This window comes from Microtus oregoni, unplaced genomic scaffold, assembly GCF_018167655.1.
Source record: "Microtus oregoni isolate MIOR12 unplaced genomic scaffold, Mior012 000121F_ref0000216, whole genome shotgun sequence".
Taxonomy (NCBI): domain Eukaryota; kingdom Metazoa; phylum Chordata; class Mammalia; order Rodentia; family Cricetidae; genus Microtus; species Microtus oregoni.
In genome coordinates, this window is record NW_024544753.1 from 296,603 (window position 1) to 322,344 (window position 25,742).

Consider the following 25,742-nt stretch of genomic DNA (forward strand, 5'->3'; position numbering starts at 1 on the left):
CAACTAAGCCCTGGACTGAGCTCCTGGAGTCCAGTAGAAGAAAGGGAGGAGAGATAATATGAGCAAAGGGATCAAGACCATGATGGAGAAACCCACAGCAACAGCTGACCTGAGCTAGTGGGAGCTCACTGAGTCTGGACTGACAGCTGGGGATCCTGTATAGGAGACTGAACTAGGCCCTCTGAATGTGGGTGGCAGTTGTGTGGCTTGGGCAATTTGTGGGACCACTGGCAGTGGAACCAATATTTATCTCTATGGCATGAAATGGCTCTTTGGAGCCCATTCCCTTTTGAAGGGATACCTTGTTCAGTCTAGATACGGGGTGGGGGGGGCAGGGAGGTGCGTGGGGGCATGCGGGGAGCAGGGGGCTTGGTCCTGTCTTGAATGATGTGACAGACTTTGTTGACTCCCCATGGGAGGCCTCACCATCTCTGAGGAGTGGATGGGGGTGGGGTGGGGAGAAGGAGGGGGAAGCAGGAGGGAGAGTGGACTGAGGTTGATATGTAAAATAAAAAGACTGCTTTTTTTTTAAACAAATACATAAATAAATCAAATTTGAAGACAGATTCAAAACTGTAGCAGACATACAAATTGCTAAGAAAGGTTAGTTGGCCTAAACTTCTCAGGGCCTAATTGTTGGATATTTGTGTTTGACTTTTATCATCTCTAAAATACACGCTCCACTGCTCCGATCAGACTCTTACTCTCAATGGATTGAATAGCTGTGTAACTCCCCACCACACACACACACACACACACACACACGCACGCACGCACGCACGCACACACTCTACTGAAAGCCCAACTCTCAATGTGGCTGTATTACCAGAGAGCCTTTGAGAAATGACTATGTTCTCAGGGTGGAGCCATAATGAATAATATTAGTTCCTATATAAGAACCTTCAGAATTGTCTCCCTTTTCCATTGTCATGTGAAGAGATAGCACAAAACCTGTGCAATGGAAAGTAGGCCTTTGTCAAACAGAGTTTATCAGTAACATCACCTCCAATAAGAAGTAGATGAATCAATTCCAAGATATGTACACCCTAGTAAGACTGAATCATGAATATGAGAAAATCAGAGAGGAACAATGACAAGTAATGAAATGAATAGATAATAAAAAGTCATTCACCAAAGAGCATCCCAGGCCCAGAAAACGTCACTGCCTAATTCTATCAAATATTTAAAATAGAAAGAAGGGATGTAGCTGTAATTCAGTGGTAAATTTATTGCCTTGATTGCATGAAGCATGAGTTTGTGCTTCAGAACCACAAGAAATACTAAACAAGTTTCTTAAAATCATCTATAGAATAAAAGAATGAATGATACTCAGAAACTCGTGCTACAAGGCTTGCATTTCCTTGACGCTAAAATAATAGAAAGACTATTATAAAAAATAAATTAACTTACAGGCCAATATCTCTGATGATGATAGATGCAAAAATCCTCAACAAAATGCAAAAAACTGAGTTTGATAACCACAATCAAGTGGAATTTTTTTTCACTGGGATTCAAAGTAGTTTAGCATATTCATATCAACAAATGTGCTATATATTATTTTAACAAATTCAAGTAAAAATTAGTAGGACCATCTCAACAGATGCAAAAAAAAAAAAGAAAAAAAAAGCATTCGACAAAATGCAGCATCCCTGCTAGCTAGATCTCAATAGGTTATAGGCAAGAGGAGTGTACACAAACATAACAAAGGCCATTGATGACGAATCCATAGATAACACAGCTCTCAACAGTGAAGAGCAGAAAGCTTTCTCTCTATGATCAAGGACAAAATAGATTGCCAAATGTCACTCCTTTTCAGCACAGTACTGGAAGTCCTAGCAGAGCAATTGGGGAAGAGAGAGAACTAAGGACCATTCTAATAGAAAAGGAAAATGTAAAATTGTCTCTATTTGCTGATGATTCTATTATATCCATTGTCCTTAGACTAGAAAAAACATTAAAAATGTTGAGTTATGTAAAGTTGTGGGATACAAAATCAGAATCCAAAATCATTTGTGTTTCTGTATGCTAATAACTATCTATCAAAAATATTAAGAAAATAATCATACTTATAAAAGCAAGTTTAAAGTTTAGTTCTTACATATAAATATAACCAAGGATGTAAGTGATCTATATAGTGAAAAATATTACACAGTAATGAAATAAATCAAAGAAACAGAAATAAATTAAAAGATACATGTTTTTAGGTTAGAGAATTAATACTATGAAAATGTCAATAATACACAGTCTATAGATTCAACACAATCTCTATGGAAATTTAAACATTACATCCACAGAGCTGGAATAAACTACTTTAAACTTGTATGGAGCCCAAAAATAATTTTGAAACAAAGAACAAAGCTAGCGGCATCATACTCCTTGATTTGAAAACATAAAGTGATTATAATCAAAACAGCATGGCACTGGCATTAAAAATATAAACCAATAAAACAGGAAACCCAAAAATAGACCCCATGCATTTATGATCAAGTTTCGGCAAAGTTTTTTTAGAACACAATATGGAGAAAGGGCATCTTAACTATATATCAATCAATATGCAGAGGAATAAAATTAGACATTTCTATCATAGGCAAAAATTAAGTCAAGTCTAAATAAGTAAAAGAAGCAAATAAAAGACCCAAAACTATAAAATTACTAAAACCCTAGAAGACACAGCATGATTTTGGACATCATCTTTCTTTACATGACCTTGAAAGCACAGGTAAACAAAGAAAAATAGACTAATGGGATGATATGAAACTAAAGCTTCAACATAGCAGAATAAACCAAGTGAGTGAAAGTAGACAAAATGGGAGAAAATATTTGTAAATCTGAGGAGGAGATAATACCCAAAATATTTAAGAAGTTCAATTAAAAGCAAAGAAAACAAGTGTACCACTAGAGAGGAATATAAAATGATACAAGTGACATGGAAGGGGAAGGTAGATCAAATGAGGGTCTGTTAATTGTAATGGGGGAAGGAGATCAATGCAAAAGGAGAGGGAGGGAGGAGGATAAATAACATCAAGGAGGTCTAAAAAGCCATACAGAATCGTATTACTATTAATTTACTTAAATCACACACAATACAAGTAAGTCTATGGATATACATAATTCAAATGATGTTATTTTACTCAAGCAGACAATATTCCCTGCAAGAGCTATAGACTAACAACACAACTTCTACATCCAAGGCTCAGGATACATTCAGGAAGAGGAGGTGGAAAGATGAGGAAAATTTTTTAAGAGCTAAAGGATCAGAAAATCTACTGTGAGATTGCATTTCCCAGAAAAGACAGGGAAGCTCACCCCTGATGCCTCAATAATATGGCTGCCTAAACAAAACCTGAACAATAACAGCACCAATAGAAACGGGAAATCTTGTAAGGCCCCACCCATAAATAAAGACCCACAGGCAACTAAGAACTGCTGAGAACAGGAGAAATAATCTTAGCCAAGGATTAAACCCTAATTAGTTATCTAATACTAATAACTATCCAGCTCTGAAATCATATACAAATTAGCAACCCTAAATTTTCTGATCTATGTAGTTAGATAGATGGCTAGATGATCTACTCCTACTATATCCATTGCCCTTAGACTAGAAAAAAAAACATTAAAAATGGTGAGTTATGTAAAGTTGTGGGATATAAAGTTAGAATACAAGAATCATTTGTGTTTCTATATGCTAATAATGATATATCAAAAATATTAAGAAAAATATTAAGAAAATAATCCTATATGTGTGTATATATACATACACAAACACACACACATATATAATAGCCTTTTTCATATATATATATTTATAGAAGAAGCAAGGTGGGGTACAAAAGAGGATTTCTGGGAGGAAATAAAAGGGGAAAACAATGTAATTATATTTTAGTTCCCTAAAAGAAACTAATAAAAAATAAAATAAAAAATAAAACACAGTCGTTTAAAAGGTCAACAGACCTGAACAGACCTTTTTGTGAAGGTCAATTGAAAATGCTCCGTATCACTAATCACTAAATGCAAATCAAACCCTGGTAAGATAGCATCCTATTCTTGTTAGAATGCCCTGATCAAAAGAAATGAGAGATACAAAGTATTGGAAAGATATTGAACAAAGGGAGTTTTGAAAAGTCATTTATTAAAATGCAAATTAAGATAACCAGTTTGAAAAACAGCATAGAGATTTCTCAAAGAATTAAAAGCAGAACTACCATATAGTGTTAGAGTTATTGAGACTGGGAGTATAGGGCTTTAGTATCAGTTTCTATGGAGACTGGAATATCACAAGTCTAAGGTCTGTCTAGGCTACCAAATGAATTCAAGGCTAGCCTGGGCAGCTTGGTAAGCTCCTGATCAAAAATTTAAAATAATAATAATTATTATTTCTTTTATTTCTTGAGATCATATTATAATTACATCAATATCCCTTTCTCTGTCCTCCTTCCAAGCCCCTCCTTGATCGTTTTCAAATACATAGCTTCTCTTTTCATGAAATAATGTCGTTACATGCACATACACATATCTTAATTGTGCAAGAGGTGGGGAAAAGTTTTTAAGAGCCAAAGGACAGGGAGTTTGCTGTGGGATTATGTTTCCTAGGAATGGAAGAAGCTACACCCATAAAGTCTCACCAGGACTGTCAAATCTTAGCTGAATTGCCGACAAGGTAATGTGGACAAGGTAGGAAAGCCCAAGAGGCCTCAATCCTATATAAAGAACTATAGACAACCACAGAATGCTGGAGGGGGGGGGGATAGTCTTTTTAGGTCCATATGCATGGAAAATATTTTTCCAACCCTGTGCCCTGCAGTAATGTCTAGTGTTGATGTTGAAGTGTGTTTCTTGCCTGCAGCAGGAGGATGGATTCTGTTTGCATTCATTCTGTTAGTCTGTGTCTTTTTATTGAGGAATTAAGACCATTGATATTGAGAGGTATCAATGACCAATGATTGTTGATTCCTGTTGTTTTGTTGTTGCTGTAGGTGGTGGCGGCAATTGTGGTGGTAGTGGTGTGGTTAGTATGTGTGTGTGTGTTTCTCCTCTTTTTAATATACTGGTCTGGTCTGAGATTATTTAATCCCCGTGTTTTCTTGGAAGCAGTAATGTCTATAGGTTGGAGTTTATCTCATAGCAACTGTTGTAAGACTGGATTTGTAGGCACTGCTTAAATTTGGTTTTATCATGGAATATCTTATTTTCTCCATCTATAGTGATTCAAAGTTTTACTGGGTATAGTAGTCTCAGCTGGCTGTTGTGGTCTTTTAGAGTCTGCAACATATCTGTCCTGGTCTTTCTGGCTTTTAGAGTCTCCAATGAGATATCAGGTGTAACTCTAAAAGGTCTTCATTTTTATGTGGCTAAGTCTTTTTTTGGTTGCAGCTTTTAATATTATTCCTTTGTTATGTAAGTTTTGATTATTATGTGCTGAAGGCACTTCCTTTTCTGGTGAAAACTATTTGGTAACCTGTATCCTTCTTGTACCTTTATAGGCATCTCCTTCTTTAGGTTAGTATAATTTTCTTAAAAATATTTCCAGGAACCTGAGCTGCGTTTCTTCTTTCTCTATTCCCATTATTCTTAGATTTTTGTCTTTTCACTGTGTCCCAGATTTCCTGGATATTTTGTGTCAGGAGATTTTTAGATTTAATATTTTCTTTGGCCAATGTACCTTTCTTCTCTCACACCCGCAACACTTAGAGATTCCCTCTCCCATTTATTGTATTCTGTTGGTGAACTTTGTCTCTATAGTTCCTGCTTGAATTCAGAAATTCTTTCATTGCCAGAATTCCATCTGTTTGGGTTTTCTATGTTGATTCTATTTCCATTTTTTAGGTCTTGAATGGTGTTATTCATTTCTATGTATCTCTCTCTCTCTCTCTCTCTCTCTCTCTCTCTCTCTCTCTCTCTCTGTGTGTGTGTGTGTGTGTGTTTCTGGATTTCTTTAAGGTATTTATTCAATTTTCTCTTTAAGGTCTTCTATCATCCTCATAAGGACTGTTTTAAGATCTTTTTCTTATTCTACAGTTATACTGGAATACTCAGGTCCTGCTGTATTAGGGTTTCTGCTGCTTGTGTTTTTGCTGGTGACTAGGCATCTGAGATTGAGATGATTCCAGTTCTAGATACTGATACAGATATCAGTTTTGTTTCTGTTGGGTGGGTGTTTTGTTCTTTGGTTTCTGTTTCTTCTCTGATTTTTAGGAGAGTATGGTGGCTCTATGTTTCCTCTTAGGAAGTTTTCTCTGAACCTGACAGGTGTGGCTACTGCGGGTTCCAGGCAAATGAACCTAAGGAAAAAGCTGATGTAGCTATTTTAATACGACAAGATAGACCCAATCAAAACTAGTGAGAAGAGATAGAGAAGGGCACTACATAGTCATCAAAGGAAAAATCCCCCAAGAGGACACTGCAATTCTAAACATCTATGCCCAAAACGCAAGGGCACCCAAGTTTGTAAATGAAACACTACTACAGCTCAATTCACACATTGACCCTCACACACTGATAGTGGGAGACTTCAATACCCTATGCTGAACAGACAGATCATCTAACCAAAAACTAAACAGAAATGCTTAAGCCAACTAATGTTATAAACCAAATGGACCTAACAGATATTTACAAAGCATTTCACTCAAACACAAAAGAATATGCCTTCTTTCTCTGTGCCTCATGAAACTTTCTCCAAAATAGACCAAATACTCAAATACCAAGCCAGTCACATCAGATACAAGAAAACTGAAATAACAGCCTGTTTCCTATCATACTACTACAGACTAAAGTTGGACATCAACAACAACAGAAACGACAGAAAGCTTACAATCTCATGGAAACTGAACAACTCACTACTGAGTGAAAATTGGTTCAATACAAAAATAGAGAAAGAAATTAAAGATTTTCTAGAATTGGATGAAAATGAACATAAAATATATCCAAATTTATGGGACACATGAAAGCCATTGCAAGAGACAAGTTCATAGCACTAAGTGCCTACATAAAAAAGAAAAACCAATGGAGAGCTCTCACACTAGTAACTTAGCAGCCTGCCTGGAGACTCTAGAACAAAAGAAGAAATCAGTCTCAAAAGGAATGGATGGCTAAAAGTAATAAAACTGAGGGCTGAAATCGATAAAATAGAAACAAATAGAACAATACAAAGACTCAATGATACAAACAATTGATTCTTTGAGAAAATTCAACAAGATAGACAAACCTTTATCCGAACTAACTAAAAGACAGTGAGAAAATCTAACAAAATCAGAAATTAAAGGAGAGACATAACAACAGACACCGAGGAAATCCAGAGAATCATAAGGCATATTTTTTTGTTTTTTTAAGGATATATTTTAAAAACCTATATTCCACCGAATTGGAAAATCTAAAAGAAATGGATAATTTTCCTGATAGATACCACTTACCAAACTTAAATCAGGATCAGATAAACAATTTAAACAGACATATTATTCTCAGTGAAATAGAAAGTCATTAATTTTTTTCAGTCATAAAAAGCTCAGAGCCTAATTGTTTTAACATAGAATTCTACCAGGCTTTCAAAAAAGAGTTAACACCAATACTCCTCAAATTATTGAATAAAATAGAAACATAAAGAACATTGACAATTCATTTTATGAGACCACAGTTACTCTGATACCCAAACCATATAAAAACACAAGAAAGAAAGAGCATATATACAAAAATACTCAATAAAATACTAGTAAGCCACATCTAAAAACACATCAAAAAGATCATCAACCATGATCAAGCTTTATCCCAGAGATGCAGGGATGCTTCCTGTAATCTACCATATAACATAATCCAACATATAAATGTTATCTACCATATAAAATTCTGAAAGACAAAAAACATATGATAATCTCATCAGATGCAGAAATGGTCCTTGACAAAATCTAACACACCATCATGATATAAGTCCCAGGAGTGATCAGGGATACAAGGGATAGTCATCAACATAATAAAGGTAGTTCACAGTAAGCCCATAGCCAACAACAAATTAAGTGGAAAGAAACTCAAAGCAATTCCACTTAAGTCAGAAACAAGACAAAGTTGTCCATTTTCTTCATACCTAGCCAATATAGTACTTGAAGTCTTAGCTAAAGCAATAAGAAAGTTGAAGGAGGTAATGGGGACACAAATTCAAAAGGAAAAGGTCAAATATCTTTATTTGTAGATAATATGATAGTATACACAAATGATCCAAAAAATTCCACCAGAAAATGTCCACAGTTGATAACTTCCAGCAAAGTAGCTCAATTCAAAATTAATTCACAAAAAATCAGTAGCCCTCCTATATACAAATGACAAATGGACTGAGAAAGAAATAAGGGAAGTAACACCTGTAAGTAATATACAATATAATAATATAAAATGTATATATATGCCTGTAAATAATATATAATATACCTGTAAATAATATATTTTTATATTATAATAATATAAAAATAGATTGGGATAACTCTGACCAAGAAAGTTAAAGACTTGCATGATAAAAACTTCAAGTCTTTTGTAGGGTTAAGACAGCCCCTTTAGGGGGCGGGGTTTGCCTCGGGCGAATGCCTGCCAATAAATGGGCATGCGGAGAGGCAGCTAGGCCCTTTTTCCTTCCTACCTCCTGTGCCACGTGGGAACAGGTTCTGTAAGTTTATCATTAAAGTGTGAATATTGTTTAATATCTGCATTGCATTTATTCACGCCGATACAGTCTTTGAAGAAAATGTAAGATGGAAAGGTCTTCCATGCTCATAGATTAACATAGTAAAAATGGCCATTCTACCAAAAGCAATCTACAGATTCAATGCAGTCTCCATCAAAATTCCTATACAATTCCTCATAGATCTTGATAAGCTAATTCTCAACTCCATATGGAAACACAAAATACCCTGGATAGCTAAAACAATCCTGAACAATAAAAGAACTTCTAAAGGTATCATTATTTCCGATTTCAAAATTCATTATAGAGCTATAGTAACAAAACCAACATGGTATTGATTCAAAAACAGGCATGTTGATCCATGGAATGGAACTGAAGACCCAGACATCTAGTCAAACAACCATTGACAACTGAGTTTTGATGAAGAAGCCAGAAAGTCACATTGGAGAAAAGACAGTGTCTTCAACAAATGGGGCTGGTCAAACCAGATGGCCACATGAACAAGAAGTCAAACAGATCCATACTTACCACCCTGCACAAAACTCAAGTTTAAGTGTATCAAAGACCTCAACATAAAACCAGATACATGGAACCTGATAGAAGATAAAGTGGGGGATAGCTTTGAATGCACTGGAACAGAAAAAGATTTTCTGAATAGAACAACATTAGTGCAGGCACTAAGATGAACAATTAATAAATGGGACTTCTTGAAACTAAAAGATTCTACATGGCAAAGGTCAATGCTATATGGACAAAGTGGCAGCCTACAGAATGGCAAAGAAATTTATCATTCAATAGAAGACTAATTTCCTATCTATCTATCTATCCTCAAGAAACTAGATATCAAAAAACAATTAATCCAATAAAAATGGGGTACAAATCTAAACAGAATTGTTAATGGAGGAAACTCAAATGGCTGAGAATCACTTCAATGTTCAATATTGTGCAAGGAGAGACCTTGGATGACTCAGCTCTAGATGAGATATCGCCATCACATCTCTCTCTGCAAAGCTCAGGCAACCCCACAGAAGAGGAGGTGGAAAGAGTGTGAGAGCCAGAGGGGATGGAGGGCACCAGGAGAACATGGCCCTCTAAATCAACTGAGCAAAGCTCATACGCGCTCACAGAGCCCAAAGCAGCAAGCATTGGACTGCATCAGTTCCTCTGTGTATATTTTATGGTTTTTGGTTTAGTGTTTTTACGGGACTGTTGAGTATGTGAAAAAGTAGGTCTCTAATTCTTATGCCTTCTCTTGGGCTCTTTTCTTCTGCTGTTTGTTTTGTCCAACTTAGGTGTTATGTTTTTTTGGGGGGGGGGCTTTAGAACATCGTTGGAATCTTACTTCCCTGTCCAAAACGCTTTTCCTACCATATGCCTTCAATGCTGGAGATGAAACCAAAGGCCTCTCACATGGTGTGTTCTACCACTGACTTCCATCCCTAGCCCACTTTGGCTTTTTCTTGTATTTAGCTTCTCTTCTTACTCCACTATATTTTCTAGCATCCTTCTGGGACTTAACCTTGTCTTGCTTGAGGTGATATATAGCTTCCTCCCTGAAGTTCTAGCCTCTAGTTTTCCCCTTGTCTAATCCCTTCTGTGTTTTGTGTATGTGTGTGTGGTGTACACGTTTGTACATATGTGGCACACATACATGCAGGTGTACCTGTGTGCAAATGTGGAGGAGGCCATCATGTATCTACATGTATAGTGCTCCCTAACTTATTTTGTGAGACAGGGTCTCTCACTCAACCTAAGCATTGCTGTCTTAGCTACACTGGTTGGTGAATTAACTCCTGAAATTCAGTTGCCTCTGCACCTCTAAGTTGACAGAATATACTGCAATTTCAGACATTTTATGTGGGTCCTGGTATCCAAATTCAGGTTCTCACATTCATTAGCAAGCTTTAGCCACTGAGCAATCTCCCCAGTGGCTCCAGTCTGTATTTCTAAAGTGAACAACTCTCTCTCTTCAATCTTTCAATTGAAATGTTATCCTATTGTAAGTCTTCCATCCTTTGCCTGGCATGGAAGAACATCTGCCATTAGCACCAGTTCACCTCTTTGACCCTGCTTGTCGTGGCCATATTCCTAAACATTTCCCAGCCATGTTTCATTGTATTTTAAGAAGATTCTCTTTTCTTGGTAATTAGTTTTTTTCTTATAGCAGTTTCCATGTTCAGGACTCCCTGGTGACCCAAACCCTTGCCACTAATTAAGTCCCTCTTATCTTTCAGGGTCAGACTCAAGTTTTTTCTCTACTAATTCTTCCCAGAAGACATGCACATCCATTCCTCTTCTGCATCCCTATACTGCTTTAATATCTGTTTAGCTGAGAACTAACTTCAGTACTAGCATGTTTGTGTATATCTTGTCTCCCTAACTACCTAAACACTCACTGGGCTCAGGAAGCAGAATTCTATCTTTTTTCCAACACATTTGACACCAGAACTGAAATATATATATATATATATATATATATATATATATATATATATATATGGAATAGTTTCCAATGCTTAGCCAACCACTTTGCCACTACTTTAATAGCTCACTAAACCCATGGTTAACCTTTTGTCACCATCACCACAAATGTCAGGCACTGTTGGCAACAGAAGACAGAAAAGACTGTCAGAGATAAGGTGCATACAAAAGAAAAGCATTCTCTGTTTAAGCTTCAAACAAGATGAAATACTAAAGTAGTCAGAGTGCTCTAGCAGCTGAAAGTGTTCCTCAATATATTTAGGTCCCTGAGGCAACTCCACAGATTTGAATTAGGTCCTTATACAGTTCTTCTAAGAGAGTGAGCAGGCCAATTATTCTTTTCTTTTCTAGTGTGGGCTGGGTTGTTAATAGCCAGGTGTTGAATTCAATGGCGTCAATAATGACACATCTATTTTCTGATGGTTTTTCTCCAGGATTTTTGCATTCCTAAACTAATAATTAAAATTCAAAATAATCTACATGACCTTTTGTGAAACTGAAAATACGACGTGATATGTCAGAAACATTCCAGTTTGACCAGAAGTAAGCCGAAAGAAAGGCATTTTTCCCCAAGAATGAGAAAGAGTGAGCAGTAAGGAATGAATAACTCTTTGCTGCTGCCCTCAGTGCCACAGAAGAGATGTATTACTCCATCGGGAAAGGGAGAAGAGCAAAGTAGTTAAATACTAAATGCCAAGTCACACAAAGGCCTATTAGCAGATGCTATGCGGATGACTCTCAATTAAGCACTACACATTGTAGGCCTTTCAGAAGGCTTCATGGTATGTTGAAGGCTCCAGCTTAGTCATGTTGCCATGTTACCCCCATCATAGTCATGAGCAGCTGGACGTATAGTGACAGCATCAAGTGGTCAAAAATCCCCAAATATCTTAAAAGTATGTGCAAAGATGATTCTTCTTAAAGGCATTATTTTTCATTTCTAAACTTCATTATTACTGAGCACACTGCTCCAGCCATAATACCCAAAACCATCCTCTATCTTTGTTAGTTATTTAAGACATTAAGCATCTTTTGGGGTTATATTTTCTTCTGAATTAATTTTTTTAATTATACTGAAGATTTTTTAAAGACTATATTCATTTTTCTCCTCTATTGCTATGACTTTCAGGGAAGAATCTTGCTTTAGGATGGATGGACTTTGTATCAATCGCACTCAAAACTGACTTCAAAATTTCCCTTCGATTTACAGTAATATTTATTCAAAAATTTTACTTGGCATCTCTATAATATAGACATTTTTCTAAGTAAATAAATGCCACGATCCTTTCCATCATGCAACTTCCATAGATTATAATTATGGTAGATTTACAGAAGGGCTACCCAAGGCCAGATCTCACAGTCTGAATAGTAGCCCTGATTATTTTAGAGACAGTGAAGAAGAAAGAGGCCCGTGATGAGCTGTGGGGGATAAGCTTCTTCTCCTGACTTCTACATTTCTTTTGTGATAGATAGAAAACAGAGGTGGGCTGATTACATAGCCTGGAGTTCTTTTTAAATAGAGTGCTTATTTCTCCTTGATCTGATTCCTTCCTCTTTCTCAGCTTCACTTTCCTGAAGTGTTATTATTATTCTTCTGAAGACAGGAATTAAAACTGCTAATTGCAACTTTCTTAACAATTATGGGACGTTTAAGTTAACTGCATAAATACATGTCATGGATTTCATTTACTGGATGTAACATGACATATCTACCAATACAGAGGAGTCTAAGCTACATGCTTACCAGAGTCTCAGCCCAACTGAATTTTTCCTATTTGTGTGAGGAGTTCTCAACAGGTTTCCAAATGATGTCTATCTACTTCTGGGCTGGCCAGTCTCTGCTCCCAGTTGAGCAGGTCTGTGCTTGAGAACCGACTTCCCTAATGTAGTCCCTTGAGACTACACACTCTGCCCAGAGCTGTGTGTATTTGCCACCAGTTGCCTTACCTTATGGATTTCTCCCTGCTGGACAGTTTTTATGACGTTAATCCAGTCTTCCATGTCTTTCCGACTAGGTGCAATCAGGGAGATTTTTCGATTTGGTGTGATAATCTAAACAAAACATCATATTATTAGTTGCTTTTCACCAACAAAGCTCCCTGCCCTGAGTCTGCCAATTCTCCACAAAATTAGACATAGGTACCAAGTATATTCCCAGCCACTGCTTGAATATAAGACCTAAGTTTCCAGAGCCACACTCAGCTGCTCTCAGAACTATTCAAGACAGTAATGATTAAAATAGTAATAATCAATACTTTAATGCCACCTCATGTGTGCCAAACACTATTCTGATGCATTTTTAGGAATATTCTTTCAGTCTTTATTATAGTCCCATGAAATGGACATTGCATTTCTTCCCCTTTCGTGGCTAGGAAAATGAAAATAAGGGCAGTTAAATAACTAAAGTCATCCAGAAGTTAAAAAATGAAAGCAGATTCTTTGACTCTTGAGTCCATGCTCTTAAACACTAAGCTACAGGTCATCCATTTCTCAAAGGAGCTTGCCTAAAGTGTTTACTTGCTCACTGCTGTTCTATGGAAAGTAGGGAAAGTGTATTTACTTCAATAGAGTTCCTCTCTTTCTGTTTGTGCGCCATACCAGATGTCAAAAAAAAAAAAATCCAGCTTCTTTCTTTATCATTGGCAGGGAGAAATAAGTGGAAGAACCTTGCCAGGAATAGTATCAAAGCCACACTGAAGGTCATATTTTATCTATTTACCTACGTATGTATGTATGTATGTATGTATGTATGTATGTATCTATCTATCTATCTATCTATCTATCTATCTATCATTGTGTGTGTGAATGATGTGCACATGTATGTATGTGAGTATAGGTGTATATGTGGCAAAGACCATGTGTGAAGGCCAATTTTTAGGAGTTGGTTCTCTCCTTCCTCGACGGGATCCAGGGATTGAGTTCAGATCATTGAGCTTGCATGGCAAACTCTTTTGCCTGGTGAGCCACCTCACTGCTTCAGTTCTGAAGGTCTTAGTGATGCAACCAGAAGCAGAACTTGTATTTTTTGCAGATAGTAAGAGAGAATACAATTGGCTATCATGTCAATCATTGCTTCAGGGGCTCTGCTTGTTATTTTATGATGAATGCCTCAAACTGATGCTAGTTATAACCATACTAACATGCAATTTTGGTCTCCTTTTGCAGGTAGTGCTTGATTTTGCGGCAGATAGCCATAGGAGCTGGTTAGGACAATGAATAACCTCAGTCACTCCTTTGTTTTCAATCCAATTCTTAGTTGATCTGCTGGGCAGCAGCCCTGTACTTTCACTAAGATAAAGGGTAGCCTAGCCTCAAGCTGAACCCTAATGGAACCAACTGATGGGGCTGGCAAAAACAATTTTGGAGACGGTGGGAAGGAGCATTCAGGGCTAGTGGACTTGATGCTTTGAAGTGATTATTCTGGTTTAGATATACGTGAATGACCAAAGCGGTACAACGGCCCAGGGACACTAAGCCCTGAAAACTTCTGCTTTCTTCGAAGTACTCTCATCCGTAACCTCACCATGGACTAGATTTTACTGCGGATGACCTACCATGCCAGGGGAAATTATGTCATGCACCTTGGTTATTCTATTTTTTCCTATGGCTTATCAGTCTCTCGAAACTCTCCCCAATGATACTTCTAAACCACCTTTACCAAGAAGACTGATTGAATGCCACAGTAGTCAAAGGCCCCTTGTCCCCTGAAGTCAGCTTGGCTTTATAGCAGCCTTTAATGGAGAGCATGGTTAGTACTCACTGTCCTCGCCATCATTAGGCTAGTGGAAATTTGTATAAATAATAACATTTTGCAATCAAAGAAGACTTGTTAACCCTAATGTTCCCCAAAATGGAACAAACAGATAGAACAACCCTATTTGTTAGCTAGCCCCGCCCGTACACATCCAGCCATTCTCCATCTTACTTACACAGAAACTGTGGTAAAGATTTCTCCAGCTGCTTTCTGCCAAGACAACTTGTGACAGATCAATTGTTTCAAAGTGCGCAAACTGGAAGATAGAGAAGGAGAACGGTAAGAAGCCGTCTGACTAATTAGGCAAACAGACATTAAAAGGTACACACACACACACATACACTGACAAACATTCTTGGCAGTTACGATCAAACCATTTGTTTGTCTAGAGGGCTAAGATTTATATAGGCACATGGTTTCTGTAGACAGGGCAGGTGGCAAGTATAAAACAAATGAAATAGAAACACAACTTCCCAAAAACTTCTCGGTAGACTTGGAGCAAGGCTTGGGCTGCTCAGCAGACTTGCCCAAATATAAACTTAGTGCTGGATAAGATAACAAAATAGACCCTGCCTGGGCAATTTGCAGTATAAATATTATCAAGCCCTAATTTATTGGGTGGCAGCCTTTGACTATGTCCTTGTCATAGCCAGTCTGGAGCCTGTGTCTCCTGGTAGATCGGATGCGGTAGAGACTGCTCAGCTAGCAGCAGATCATCAGTACCGTCAATACAGACAAGGGTCGTTGATCACTATGTAACCTGTGATGGCATTTAAGACTCCATGCTCAGAACAGCCTAGGATTTGGTCTAAAGCTTTGCTATCGCCACCTTTAAATACATGATCGTTTGAGTTTGGGGTTTGTGTTTTGTAAATAAAGCCCAATAAGACCATGGGCGGTGACATGAATACGGGAAGCCTATGTCACCTGCACGTTCACTCCCGTTTTGTCATTCTAATTGTATTATCATATGTCTGCACTTAGAATTCCAGTGAATCCCATCATGGTGGTAAGGCAAGTACAAAGTATGCTGTGTCTATGACTGAGCAGCTGTGGGTATTGCCAGTCTACATGTTCTATTGGAGCCACGACTTGCTACAAACACGAATCAAACGCAGTTTTTTTATTAAGAAACAAACAACTGGGGAGCCCTATTCTATTCATTCTTATTCCTTGCCTGTCCTTGTATTATGCAACCATTAATGCTGAAAAGGATGGCACTGAAGGACTAGGAAAGCTGGGGCAAACCACTGTGCCTTTTCCATTTACTCAGAAAGTGTTGGCAGAATGTGAACATATAAAAAAATAAAAAAGAAAGAGCTAGTTTTGTATACTGCTGGAAACAAAATATACATGCATGTAAGAGCTACTAACACAAATTATATAACGATGGTGGTTCTTTTTATAAGTTAAATGCTCTTATATTTACATTTAAAAACTGGAATGGTGCAAAAGAAAATTAAATGGCAAGATTTATACAAATTATCTTCTAGAATAACATTAAATCCCAAAATAAAACACCATAAGCCAATGCTTTATATTTTAGTATAAATATGAAACATTTTGTGTTCGTACCATTAATGATATTTTTCCTGGTTTTTGAGTAAAGGGTTCTGCATTTTCATTTTGCACTGGGCCCCACAAATTTTGTAGGCCACTCTGCATACAGAAACTAACCAGGGCCGGGCGGTGGTGGCACATGCCTTTAATCCCAGCACTGGGGAGGCAGAGGCAGGCGGATCTCTGTGAGTTCGAGGCCAGCCTGGTCTACAGAGTGAGTTCCAGGATAGACTCCAAAACCACAGAGAAACCCTGCCTCGAAAAAACAAAAACAAAAACAAAGCAAAACAGAAACAGAAAATAACTGGGGAATCCACGAAAATGAAGAGACATAGGAACGGGGAAAGATAAAAATACACCACTCATTTGGTCCAAAGGGATTAGTTACAGGAAGAATAGATGCTTTCAACTTCTCCTTTATTGATGACCTTCTCCGCACTCACACATTCCTTGGCACCCAGCCACTAATGCAGATGAAAGGATTCAAAAATTACCGAAGGGTGATGTGCAAAGAGGAGCTTCTGTCCTTGAATCATACAATATCTTAGCTTCCATCTCTTGAAGGAGTTACAGTTCTTAAGCAGCTGTCCTTCCTTTACGATCTTCTGAAAGACACAAACATAGCAGTAGAAAAGTTAGATGAACTTGCGAGATTGTTTATTTGTTCTCTCAGATGGGAAAATTACTTATCTGGAAAATTCTATCTCTGCTACCTAGCTGATGAATAATAGCCTGTAGGCCAGGCAAGAACACAAGGAAATTAGTTCCACCAGAAAAGGCATTGGTTTCTTTTCTCTAAAACGCTCACAGTGGCATAGCCTTCAAGTTTCTTAGGATATATTACTCAAAAGCAGTGAAGAACATCTCCATTTGTGGTGAGGGGAGAGAGAAGAAGGCATGCCTGTATAAATACAAAAATGACAATCCTGAGAAAGTACAAGTAGCGGTGGAAACGGCTAAGTTCAAGAAAGGTAGATTTTCCTTAACTGTCAAGGTTGTAGCCCTAGAGAGAACCTTCAAATCAGCTCTTCCTGAGGATTCTTCTTAGCATATTAAGTTAGATTGTGTCTCTTCACTGATCACAAGCCTCCAATAGCTTACTAATATTTTTAGAAGCAAATATAAATTCCTTATCAAGGCCTTCAAGGGATTCATGAACTGGTGACGGAGCAAGCATGAAAAGGACTCCAAAAGACAATGACCTTCTTCTGATTACTTTCTTTATTTAGCACATGCTCTGGCCGATGATTTTCCACTTATTGCACAACAGACTGATCCTACCGGATACAGAGACTACTTATCATTTTCACCACTGAAGACACTCTTGGTTATGTTATAGAGAACAAACCGACATAAAGACAGCAGAAGTACTCACACTAATCGAGAACCAAACCTATAAATTATGGGACAAAGAGCCAGACAATTAAATTCACCAAATCAAGGCTCTTTCTTTCTTTTCTTTTTTTTTTCCTGTGCAATCACCTTCATCAAAATGAGGATTTACTATTAAGTGGCCAAACTGTTTTATTTAGCCTAACTAGTATATCCTAAACATTTTTAATTAATTGATAACGTTTAAAAGACAAATGTCCAGAAATGCAAGTACTTACTTCTTTTTATTTATTTTTAAGCAGAACATCTGGAAAAGTAGGCCTACGTTCTTGCATGGCAACACTTAGCTGGAACCATGTAGCCACTGCCGTCTACAGATGAGAGCATGTGACTTCATCAAACATTTGAATTTGAGATTCTGATGTAAACAGGGCTTGGGAGGGTATATTTCTCAGTGCAGAGAGCTTGCCAGAGAGAGCAAGGAGAGGGGAGATTTCTTGAGGTTAAAAGTTTGAATGTGGGGGCCTGGAGAGATGGCTCAGAAGTTAAGAGCATTGCCTGCTCTTCCAAAGGTCCTGAGTTCAATTCCCAGCAACCACATGGTGGCTCACAACCATCTGTAATGAGGTCTGGTGCCCTCTTCTGGCCTGCAGGCATACACAGACAGAATATTGTATACATAATAAATAAATAAATATTTATTTTAAAAAAGTTTGAATGTGGATAGAGGAATTGGTGATAGAAGACAACCGTCGGTGGGCTATCCAAACTAAGGATATCTGAAGAAACTTTATAGAAATTCACTAGTTTACAAGTTAATTGCAAATATAACATACAGAAGGAGACTAAGCAGAAGGAACCTGCATGGGTGGACGATGATTATTCCCAGAAGGCCCAAGTTATTAAATGAAAGCCTCGGTGCTAGGCACTGGATACTGTCCTGCAAGTTAACGGCCAAAGAGGCTCCAGAGGCACCCTAAATGGATGGTAAGACCCTATTGCTAACGACATCATTCACTTTGGAAACAAGACATAGAGAAATCAACCTCAAGTGGCCAGGAAATACACATTTCCTCTCACTGCTGTTGAGCTTACATGTTGTTACAAGGAGCTATGAAAGCTGCTGGGGAGAAAAAGACACCAACAGTCTAATCCAGCACTAGGACTCTGCATACTAGAATACTGACCTGCATGGCAGAATGTGTCTGCTAGTGCAGTAGTGGCATTAAGGTTACACAGCTAACCCATCCACTTTCTGATTCGACTTGAGGCCTGTTCCACAGGAGGGAATTTACACGCGGTACTGTAAATCTATTGACTATTTTCCCTTCCCCTATTTTTAAAGACCTGTAACTGAGATGACCAGGTATCTAAACACCTACTTTCTCTTCTGAAAGACACCTTCTCTTTAAAAATGAGCTATTAAACCTAGAATTTTTTGCTTTGTAACTTGACCATATATCTCAACAAAATTCATATTTAGTTCAGGCATTTACCAGCTATTTTATGATATAACTATAAGCAAGAAGAAAATTTAATTATCCTTTTCAAATTCCTATTTTATCTATCTTTATACCACATCCTTTCCTTTTGCACATGATCATGAATACAGTGGTTACTCCGGAGCCTATGTTAGTGCTGGGAACTGGATTTGGCTCCTCTGGATAAAGTACTCTTAATTGTGAGCCATCTCTCCACCTTAATAACCCAACATGCAACCCCAACTTGAGAGACTATCAAACTCCACTATTAAGGAGACATTAGAGTTACAAAGTCTATGTAGGAGTAAAGTTTCTCCATGTCATATAGAGTATATATCACAATAAATCAGAAATCAGAAATGGATTCTGGTAAGTTAGGATGTATATTGTAATCTTATTCAGCAAGCATGAAGAAAATAACTTTAAATTTTATCTATACATATACTACATATGGACTAGAATGGCTAAAATTCAAAAGACCAATAACATCAACTAGTGCTAAGGATGTGCAGTAATAAGAACTCTTTCATTTTTTGTTAGGAATGTAAAATGCTACAGGCACTCCGTAAGGCAGATTGTCAGTTTCTTGTAAATCAAAGTATGATCCAACAACTGCAATCCTTGAAATGTACCTAGTTCGCTGAAAACCTAAAACATTGCAAATCTGCACACAATTTTTATAGAAGCTTTATTTATAATTTCAAGCCCTGGTTTATTATATGAAGTTTTGTAATTTTTCAATGTAAGCAGATAATGGAAAAAACTTTTTAAGGCAAAGAAAACAGTTTGCAAGCTATGGCTAGCTGCCAGGCAAAGAGTTCACAGTATCTGAATTGCCGCTGCTAACACTCAGAGGAGTTACAGTAAGTTTAGAGCACATGGATAAGGAGTCCATTCATGTAAGACACACGCTACCAAGTTGGAGGCAGATAATGTCAACATAATTTATGTACAGTAGAGATAATGTCTCAGTAAGGATTTCTTACTGACTGTCTAAATACAGGCTCTAGCTCGTCAGCTGTTGAACATATATGAATACCCAAACCCGGATGTCTAAGAACTAAAAGTGGCCACGGTCCTTTTCTTCACAAACTCTGTTCCCTTCAGAGAAGCTTACCATAGTAACCCAATCATTGCTTTAAAATAAACTGATGCATATTTTTAAGGCAGCCTCGAGATGATAGAAGAGGTAGAAGCAAATTTCATTGGATTTCTACAAGCCAATGAGATAGATGCATTGAAAATGGCTTTACCTGTTTGGGGTTACTAAACTGAACCAAAGGCCCGTGAGGAAATGAGGAGAGGCAAAGCTAGCCTTCAGAGAGATATGGTCAGGGGTGAGCTCTACCTAGGCCCCAGGAGAACTCCCCAGTGCTTCTCGGCCGTTCCCCGTTTGCGGACCACAAACCTCACAGCCCTCTCTGGGCAGCCATGCACTGTGCTGTCTGTTAACTGCCAGACAGCAAACTTGAAGGCTGCGACATTCTCCACTACTTTTCTCAACTTGCAATTATAAATGGTTGCTGGACTCTGCTTTGTCTCCCTCTGACAAGAAAAGTGGGAAGGCCTGGTTAATTAGTACGTATACGACAGAGTGAGCACGAACCCCACCCAACCCCCACTAAACTTTGCCCTAAAAGACATGACCACAGATAGCTGAGAATTAGATTGTGTTCTGTGAACAGCTCTGAAGAGTCATTAGCAGATCTGCGCTAATGAGCTTCCCCGCAAGGGGCAACTAGCCATCCTTATCATTCTAGAGACACAGTGTTCCATGGTGAGCATGAAGAAAGTTCTGCTTCCTTTTTTTTTTTAAAAAAATAAATAACAATCCAAGGGTGACTGGAAGAGTAATTAGAATTCATATTTATGTAACACTGTCTAGCTTAATTCTGTCATATGGGAAAAGAAAATCTTTGAACTTAGTTTCTTTGTTACTTTTACTTTTTATTGAAAATATTTTTTCCACACTTTAAATGATTTATCAAGGTATTTTTCTTCTTAAAACATCATCAAATAAGTTGGCAGTTTTCCCGTTAAATAATATTCTGCTTTGTAAACCTTTTGAGATTGTAGCATCCTGGGACTGAAATTGTTGTCAGAAAAACACATCTGTAAGGTACTTACAAAAGGAACAAAGGGATGGGACAGTAAATAACAAAATCTTCTCGATGACCAGATTTACAGGAACATCACTGATTTCATAAAATGGAGCCTAGTCATAATCCTCCTTGTCTAATCTGTCATATTCCTGTTGTGAATATCTGTGTTGTACCCAGTAGGCAGACGTTAGGGTTAAAGAGGTCCTCGTACGTACTGACAAGGCCCACCACCCACCACGTGACGTTTCTTGACCTGAGCGCACAGCAGCCAGGCCTCCTAGTCTTTCTGGCCAGCTGTAATATGAAAACCCAAAGAACTCAAGGGAACTGCACTGTAGGGGACTATTTAGGTTGCTGATGCATCTCTAGCCCCACAGTTCAGTCACCACAAATGCACTAAGTTTCACTCAAATCCCAGGAGTGCAGGATTCAGAAGCCTAGGTAAGCAGGGCCTGTATTGGGAAACTTAGCTTCACTTCATTTTGGATTCCTGTCTAGTAAGCCAAACCCTAAATCCATTACTTCTAGAAACTCCCACACCCAGGCCCAGGGAGATTTTCTTCCTCACACTCTCAAAGGCTCGGCGCATATAAATGAATTGTCAATACCATAGTTAGAAAACATCTAAAAATCCCTCAATGGGCTCCTGATTACCGACAGGCAATTAGCTGCTGCCTGATGTTTAATTGAGAAAGGGCAAGCACAGCTGTGGCCATGACCTTTTCTTATCTTCCTCCCAAGTCCCCAAAGCGTCTGCTAGCTGCTCAGTCTCTTCAGCTCTGGCTTGTAAGGCTCTGGGGGAACTATTTACCCTTTCCTCATAAAATGAGCCCCTATTGCATAGCCAAATTGAATTGCCCACCCGCCCAATCAAACAGTAGCCAAACATCCATCACGCCACGCAGCAGTACCTGTTGGTAGCTAGCTACTCTTCTGTTTGCTCGCCTTGCTCTTGGGAAGCAGGCTGGCTGGAGTTGATAGATGATGACTCCCCAAATAAGAGCCGGACTCTCACTAGGAGTCCGCTTCAGAGGCTATCTTTTTGTCTCCTTCGGTCTAACGTCTATTCTCTTTGTTTTGGGGGTGGGGGTAATGGGAAGGAATCCGTTTCTCAACATGGCCCTGCCAAAGTTGATTCAGAGCCACAGTGTTTGATTTAGTTAAAATGCAACTCTGGGTGCTTTAGGGCTTTAAGAAAGGCCAGATCCAGTGTTTCTCTGAAAGCTTTACATTCCCCAGGGTCTTGTTGACGGGGCAGGAGTCAGACAGACTGGCTCCAGCACTTACTAGCTGTGTGACCTTGGGCAAATCACTTAACCTCTCTGAGCCTCATTTTCCTTGTCAGTTAGATGAGGATACCCTGCAGAGCATATAGCTGCCACTCAGCGTTACTTGTGCCCTGCGAGAACTGTGAGGCTGAGACTCTATTCACACCACCTGTGAGATCTTTAGTTCATGGCTGGCTCAGTGCTATAGCAGAGGGATGAGAAACAGGGAGACGTACTGCCTTTGTTTTTCTAGGAGTTGCAGCCCTAAATTCAGGATAGCCAGAAACATGTTGATCATCCTAGTACTGACAAGGCTTCCCTTCCTGCTGCCTGGGACTGTACAGACTATAGAGAATCTACTTCTGCAACCCAGGACTGTGGAGACTACAGTGAATCTACTTCTGCTGCATTTGATGCTAAGGAGGAAATGTTGAGAATCATCCAGATTTCTATTCTTTGCCAGTAAAATATAGAAAAGACTAGGATGATGTTATATTTATTTACTTTTCCTAAGCAGGTAAAAACTTTAACTAGTCCTTTGCACATCACTCAAAAGATAGTTTATAAACATGTGCAAATGTATGATACACATCTAGTCTTATTCCTGGTGTAATTCATAGTGTTCTGAGTACAATGTTTCTTGGATTTTTAAATTTAATGTATTGGGGGGGGCTTACAAGCTCAGTATATGCATTGCATCCTCATTTCTTTTTACAGTTGCATAACATTTCATTGTATCAATAGAATGTCATTTATATGGTTTACTATTGATGAATAGTGGTTTCAGATCTTATTCCATTAAACAACCCTTAAACAATTCTCTGCATAGAAGTGTCATTCCCTGACATGAGAGCATCAGTAAGACGAATATCAAGGATTGGTGACAAAAATGAGTCCACTGGGATATTAAAGCTGAAACACTTAGAAATGAAATCGTGAGCAGGGAATCCAGTGACAGGAACCGTGTGAAGGGAGAGCGTGGCTTGTAAGTCTCCTCAGATCTCTGGCTCATCCCTCTTTTCTTTTTGTTTAATTACTGGAGTTTTCTAAGAAGGGCAAGCACTACTAATTACTTAAGGGGTGGGGAAGAGGTAAACAATTCGGGCCCTGGTTGACAAAGTCCAGAAAGTGGTACCTTGGCTTTTGATAATTGGCTTGGGTCTAACAACAACTGGGAAGAATGAAGAGCTCAGCAGAACCCCCCAGACCTGCACGCCCTTGTTGTGTTAATGATTGTTTTGTTGCAGAGTGGCTTGGGCCCTTGGCTAAGCCATCTCAATACTATGGGTGTGTTGAGAGGGATAGGGATGTGAATACTGAACTACAGAGCTCAAAGTCTACTCTCACCACAAAGCTACCTTTTAACTTTCCGGGCTAAGCCTACCCTGTTGGAGGTGATGAAAATCAGGACCCAAGAGGGGCTGCATGAATCCAAATCAAATGGTAACTGAATGGGAGAACCTGGATTGGGCTTTAAGGCATCTTCTTTCAGGTGTTGGGGCTCTTTAACAACTTCTCTAAGGTGAATGAGGGTTTCATGTAACCACAGCTATTGCATTTGCTCCCCGTTAACAGAATCTCCTGAAACCTGTGCAGAGTTCCGGGACTCATTGAGAATCATGGGAACAAAGGAGAGAAGACCAGCAGAAAAATGGCTTGACTTTAAGAATGTTCCTCAGAGGGAGAACTGGGTTAGAGACCTGGACGTTTGTGGAGAAGATTGGCTTTGTCTGGAAATACACAGAAGTGAAGACTACCCGCGGGAGAAGGAAGATCATTTTTTTTCATTTTTTTTTATTATTGAGAAAAGGAAGAAAAAAAAACAAGTTTCCACCTCCTCCCAGCCTCCCATTTCCCTCCCCCTCCTCCCACCCTTCTCCCCCTCCTCCCATCCTTCTCCCCCTCCTCCCACTCCTCTCCCTCTCCCTCTCCAGCCCAAAGAGCAGTCAGGGTTCCCTGCCCTGTGGTAAGTCCTAGGTCCTCCCCCCTCTGTCCATATCTAGGAAGGTGAACATCCAAACTGGCTAGGCTCCCACAAAGCCAGCACATTGCGTAGGATCAAAACCCCGTGCCATTGTCCTTGGCTTCTCATCAGCCCTCATTGTTCGCCATGTTCAGAGAGTCCAGTTTTAACCCATGCTTTTTCAGTCACAGGAAGATCATTTTTAAGCTGTGAGAGGAGACTCAAAGTTTATAATTGTTCTGGAAAGATGGGAAAGTAATAATGTAAGTGAAAGTTTAATAGGAGCCCCTGATGCGCTAATAGTGCTTCCTTGCTGAAAAAAAGGGAGTTCTAGGGTCAGAGAAAGTCTCTAAGGAAAATACCAGAATATTTTGGACCTTGGCTTCAATTTGTCCAGGATCAGAGAGGCCAGAATGCAGGACGACAAAGCAATATCTGCTTCTAACTGCTTTCTCCTTCACCCTTCCACCTGATTATCAGCTTTCAAAGATGAAATTTCTATCATTTTTCTCCTCTCAGGACTCTGCCAAATCTTTTCAAATTGTAAGCTGCCAGTAGCAAGCCATATGGCCTCTTTATCTCAACCATGTCGTCTAAGACCCCTGGGTCCTACTGAGACTCGTGTGATGGTCTCATTAGAAGCAGGAAAGAAAAGAGAATTTCTCCCCCAAGTTTCAGTTTGACCATTCTCATCCACAGAAAGAGTTTATTCTCGCCACCAAGCACCTCTTTTCCCCTGGCTTTGCTGGCATTATTTCATTGAAGGTGAAAGTAGGAAGCGTCTGATGAAGGGGAAGGTTAGCGGAGACTCAAAGACGTCAACAAGCAGTTCTAAGTCAGAGAGGGTATCAGAGCTTGGGTGTGAACCGTGATCCGCCTGACTCTACTTGCATGTCCCCCGTCTAAGATGTCTAGTATAGAAATCACGATGGGTATCAGGCCCAACTTCAAGATCACCTCGGCCCACTTCTTTTTCTACTGAAGGGAAAAGAATGAAACAGCAATTCTTGCAAAGAGTGTAGTTAAATTTCTTGAAAAAGATCAGGTTCTACAAATGATTTCACAAACAGGAAGAAAAAGGAAACAGTCCTTTGGTCAGGTAACTAAAATGCCATAGTCCTCAATTCTTCGTCTGTTTTCACGTT

General features: G+C 38.9%; 1 protein-coding gene across 1 annotated transcript in view; it reads right to left on the bottom strand.

Moving 5' to 3' along the window:
- LOC121444379 (diacylglycerol kinase kappa-like) overlaps positions 1-25,742 on the bottom strand; it is a 121,724-nt gene that overhangs the window by 17,230 nt on the left and 78,752 nt on the right. Inside the window, exons 3-5 of the mRNA XM_041646195.1 lie at positions 16,946-17,056; positions 15,067-15,147; positions 13,085-13,189 (exon numbers count right to left, since the gene is read on the bottom strand). Of these exons, the coding sequence (XP_041502129.1) occupies positions 13,085-13,189; positions 15,067-15,147; positions 16,946-17,056 (297 nt within the window). The remainder of the gene's footprint in view (positions 1-13,084; positions 13,190-15,066; positions 15,148-16,945; positions 17,057-25,742) is intronic.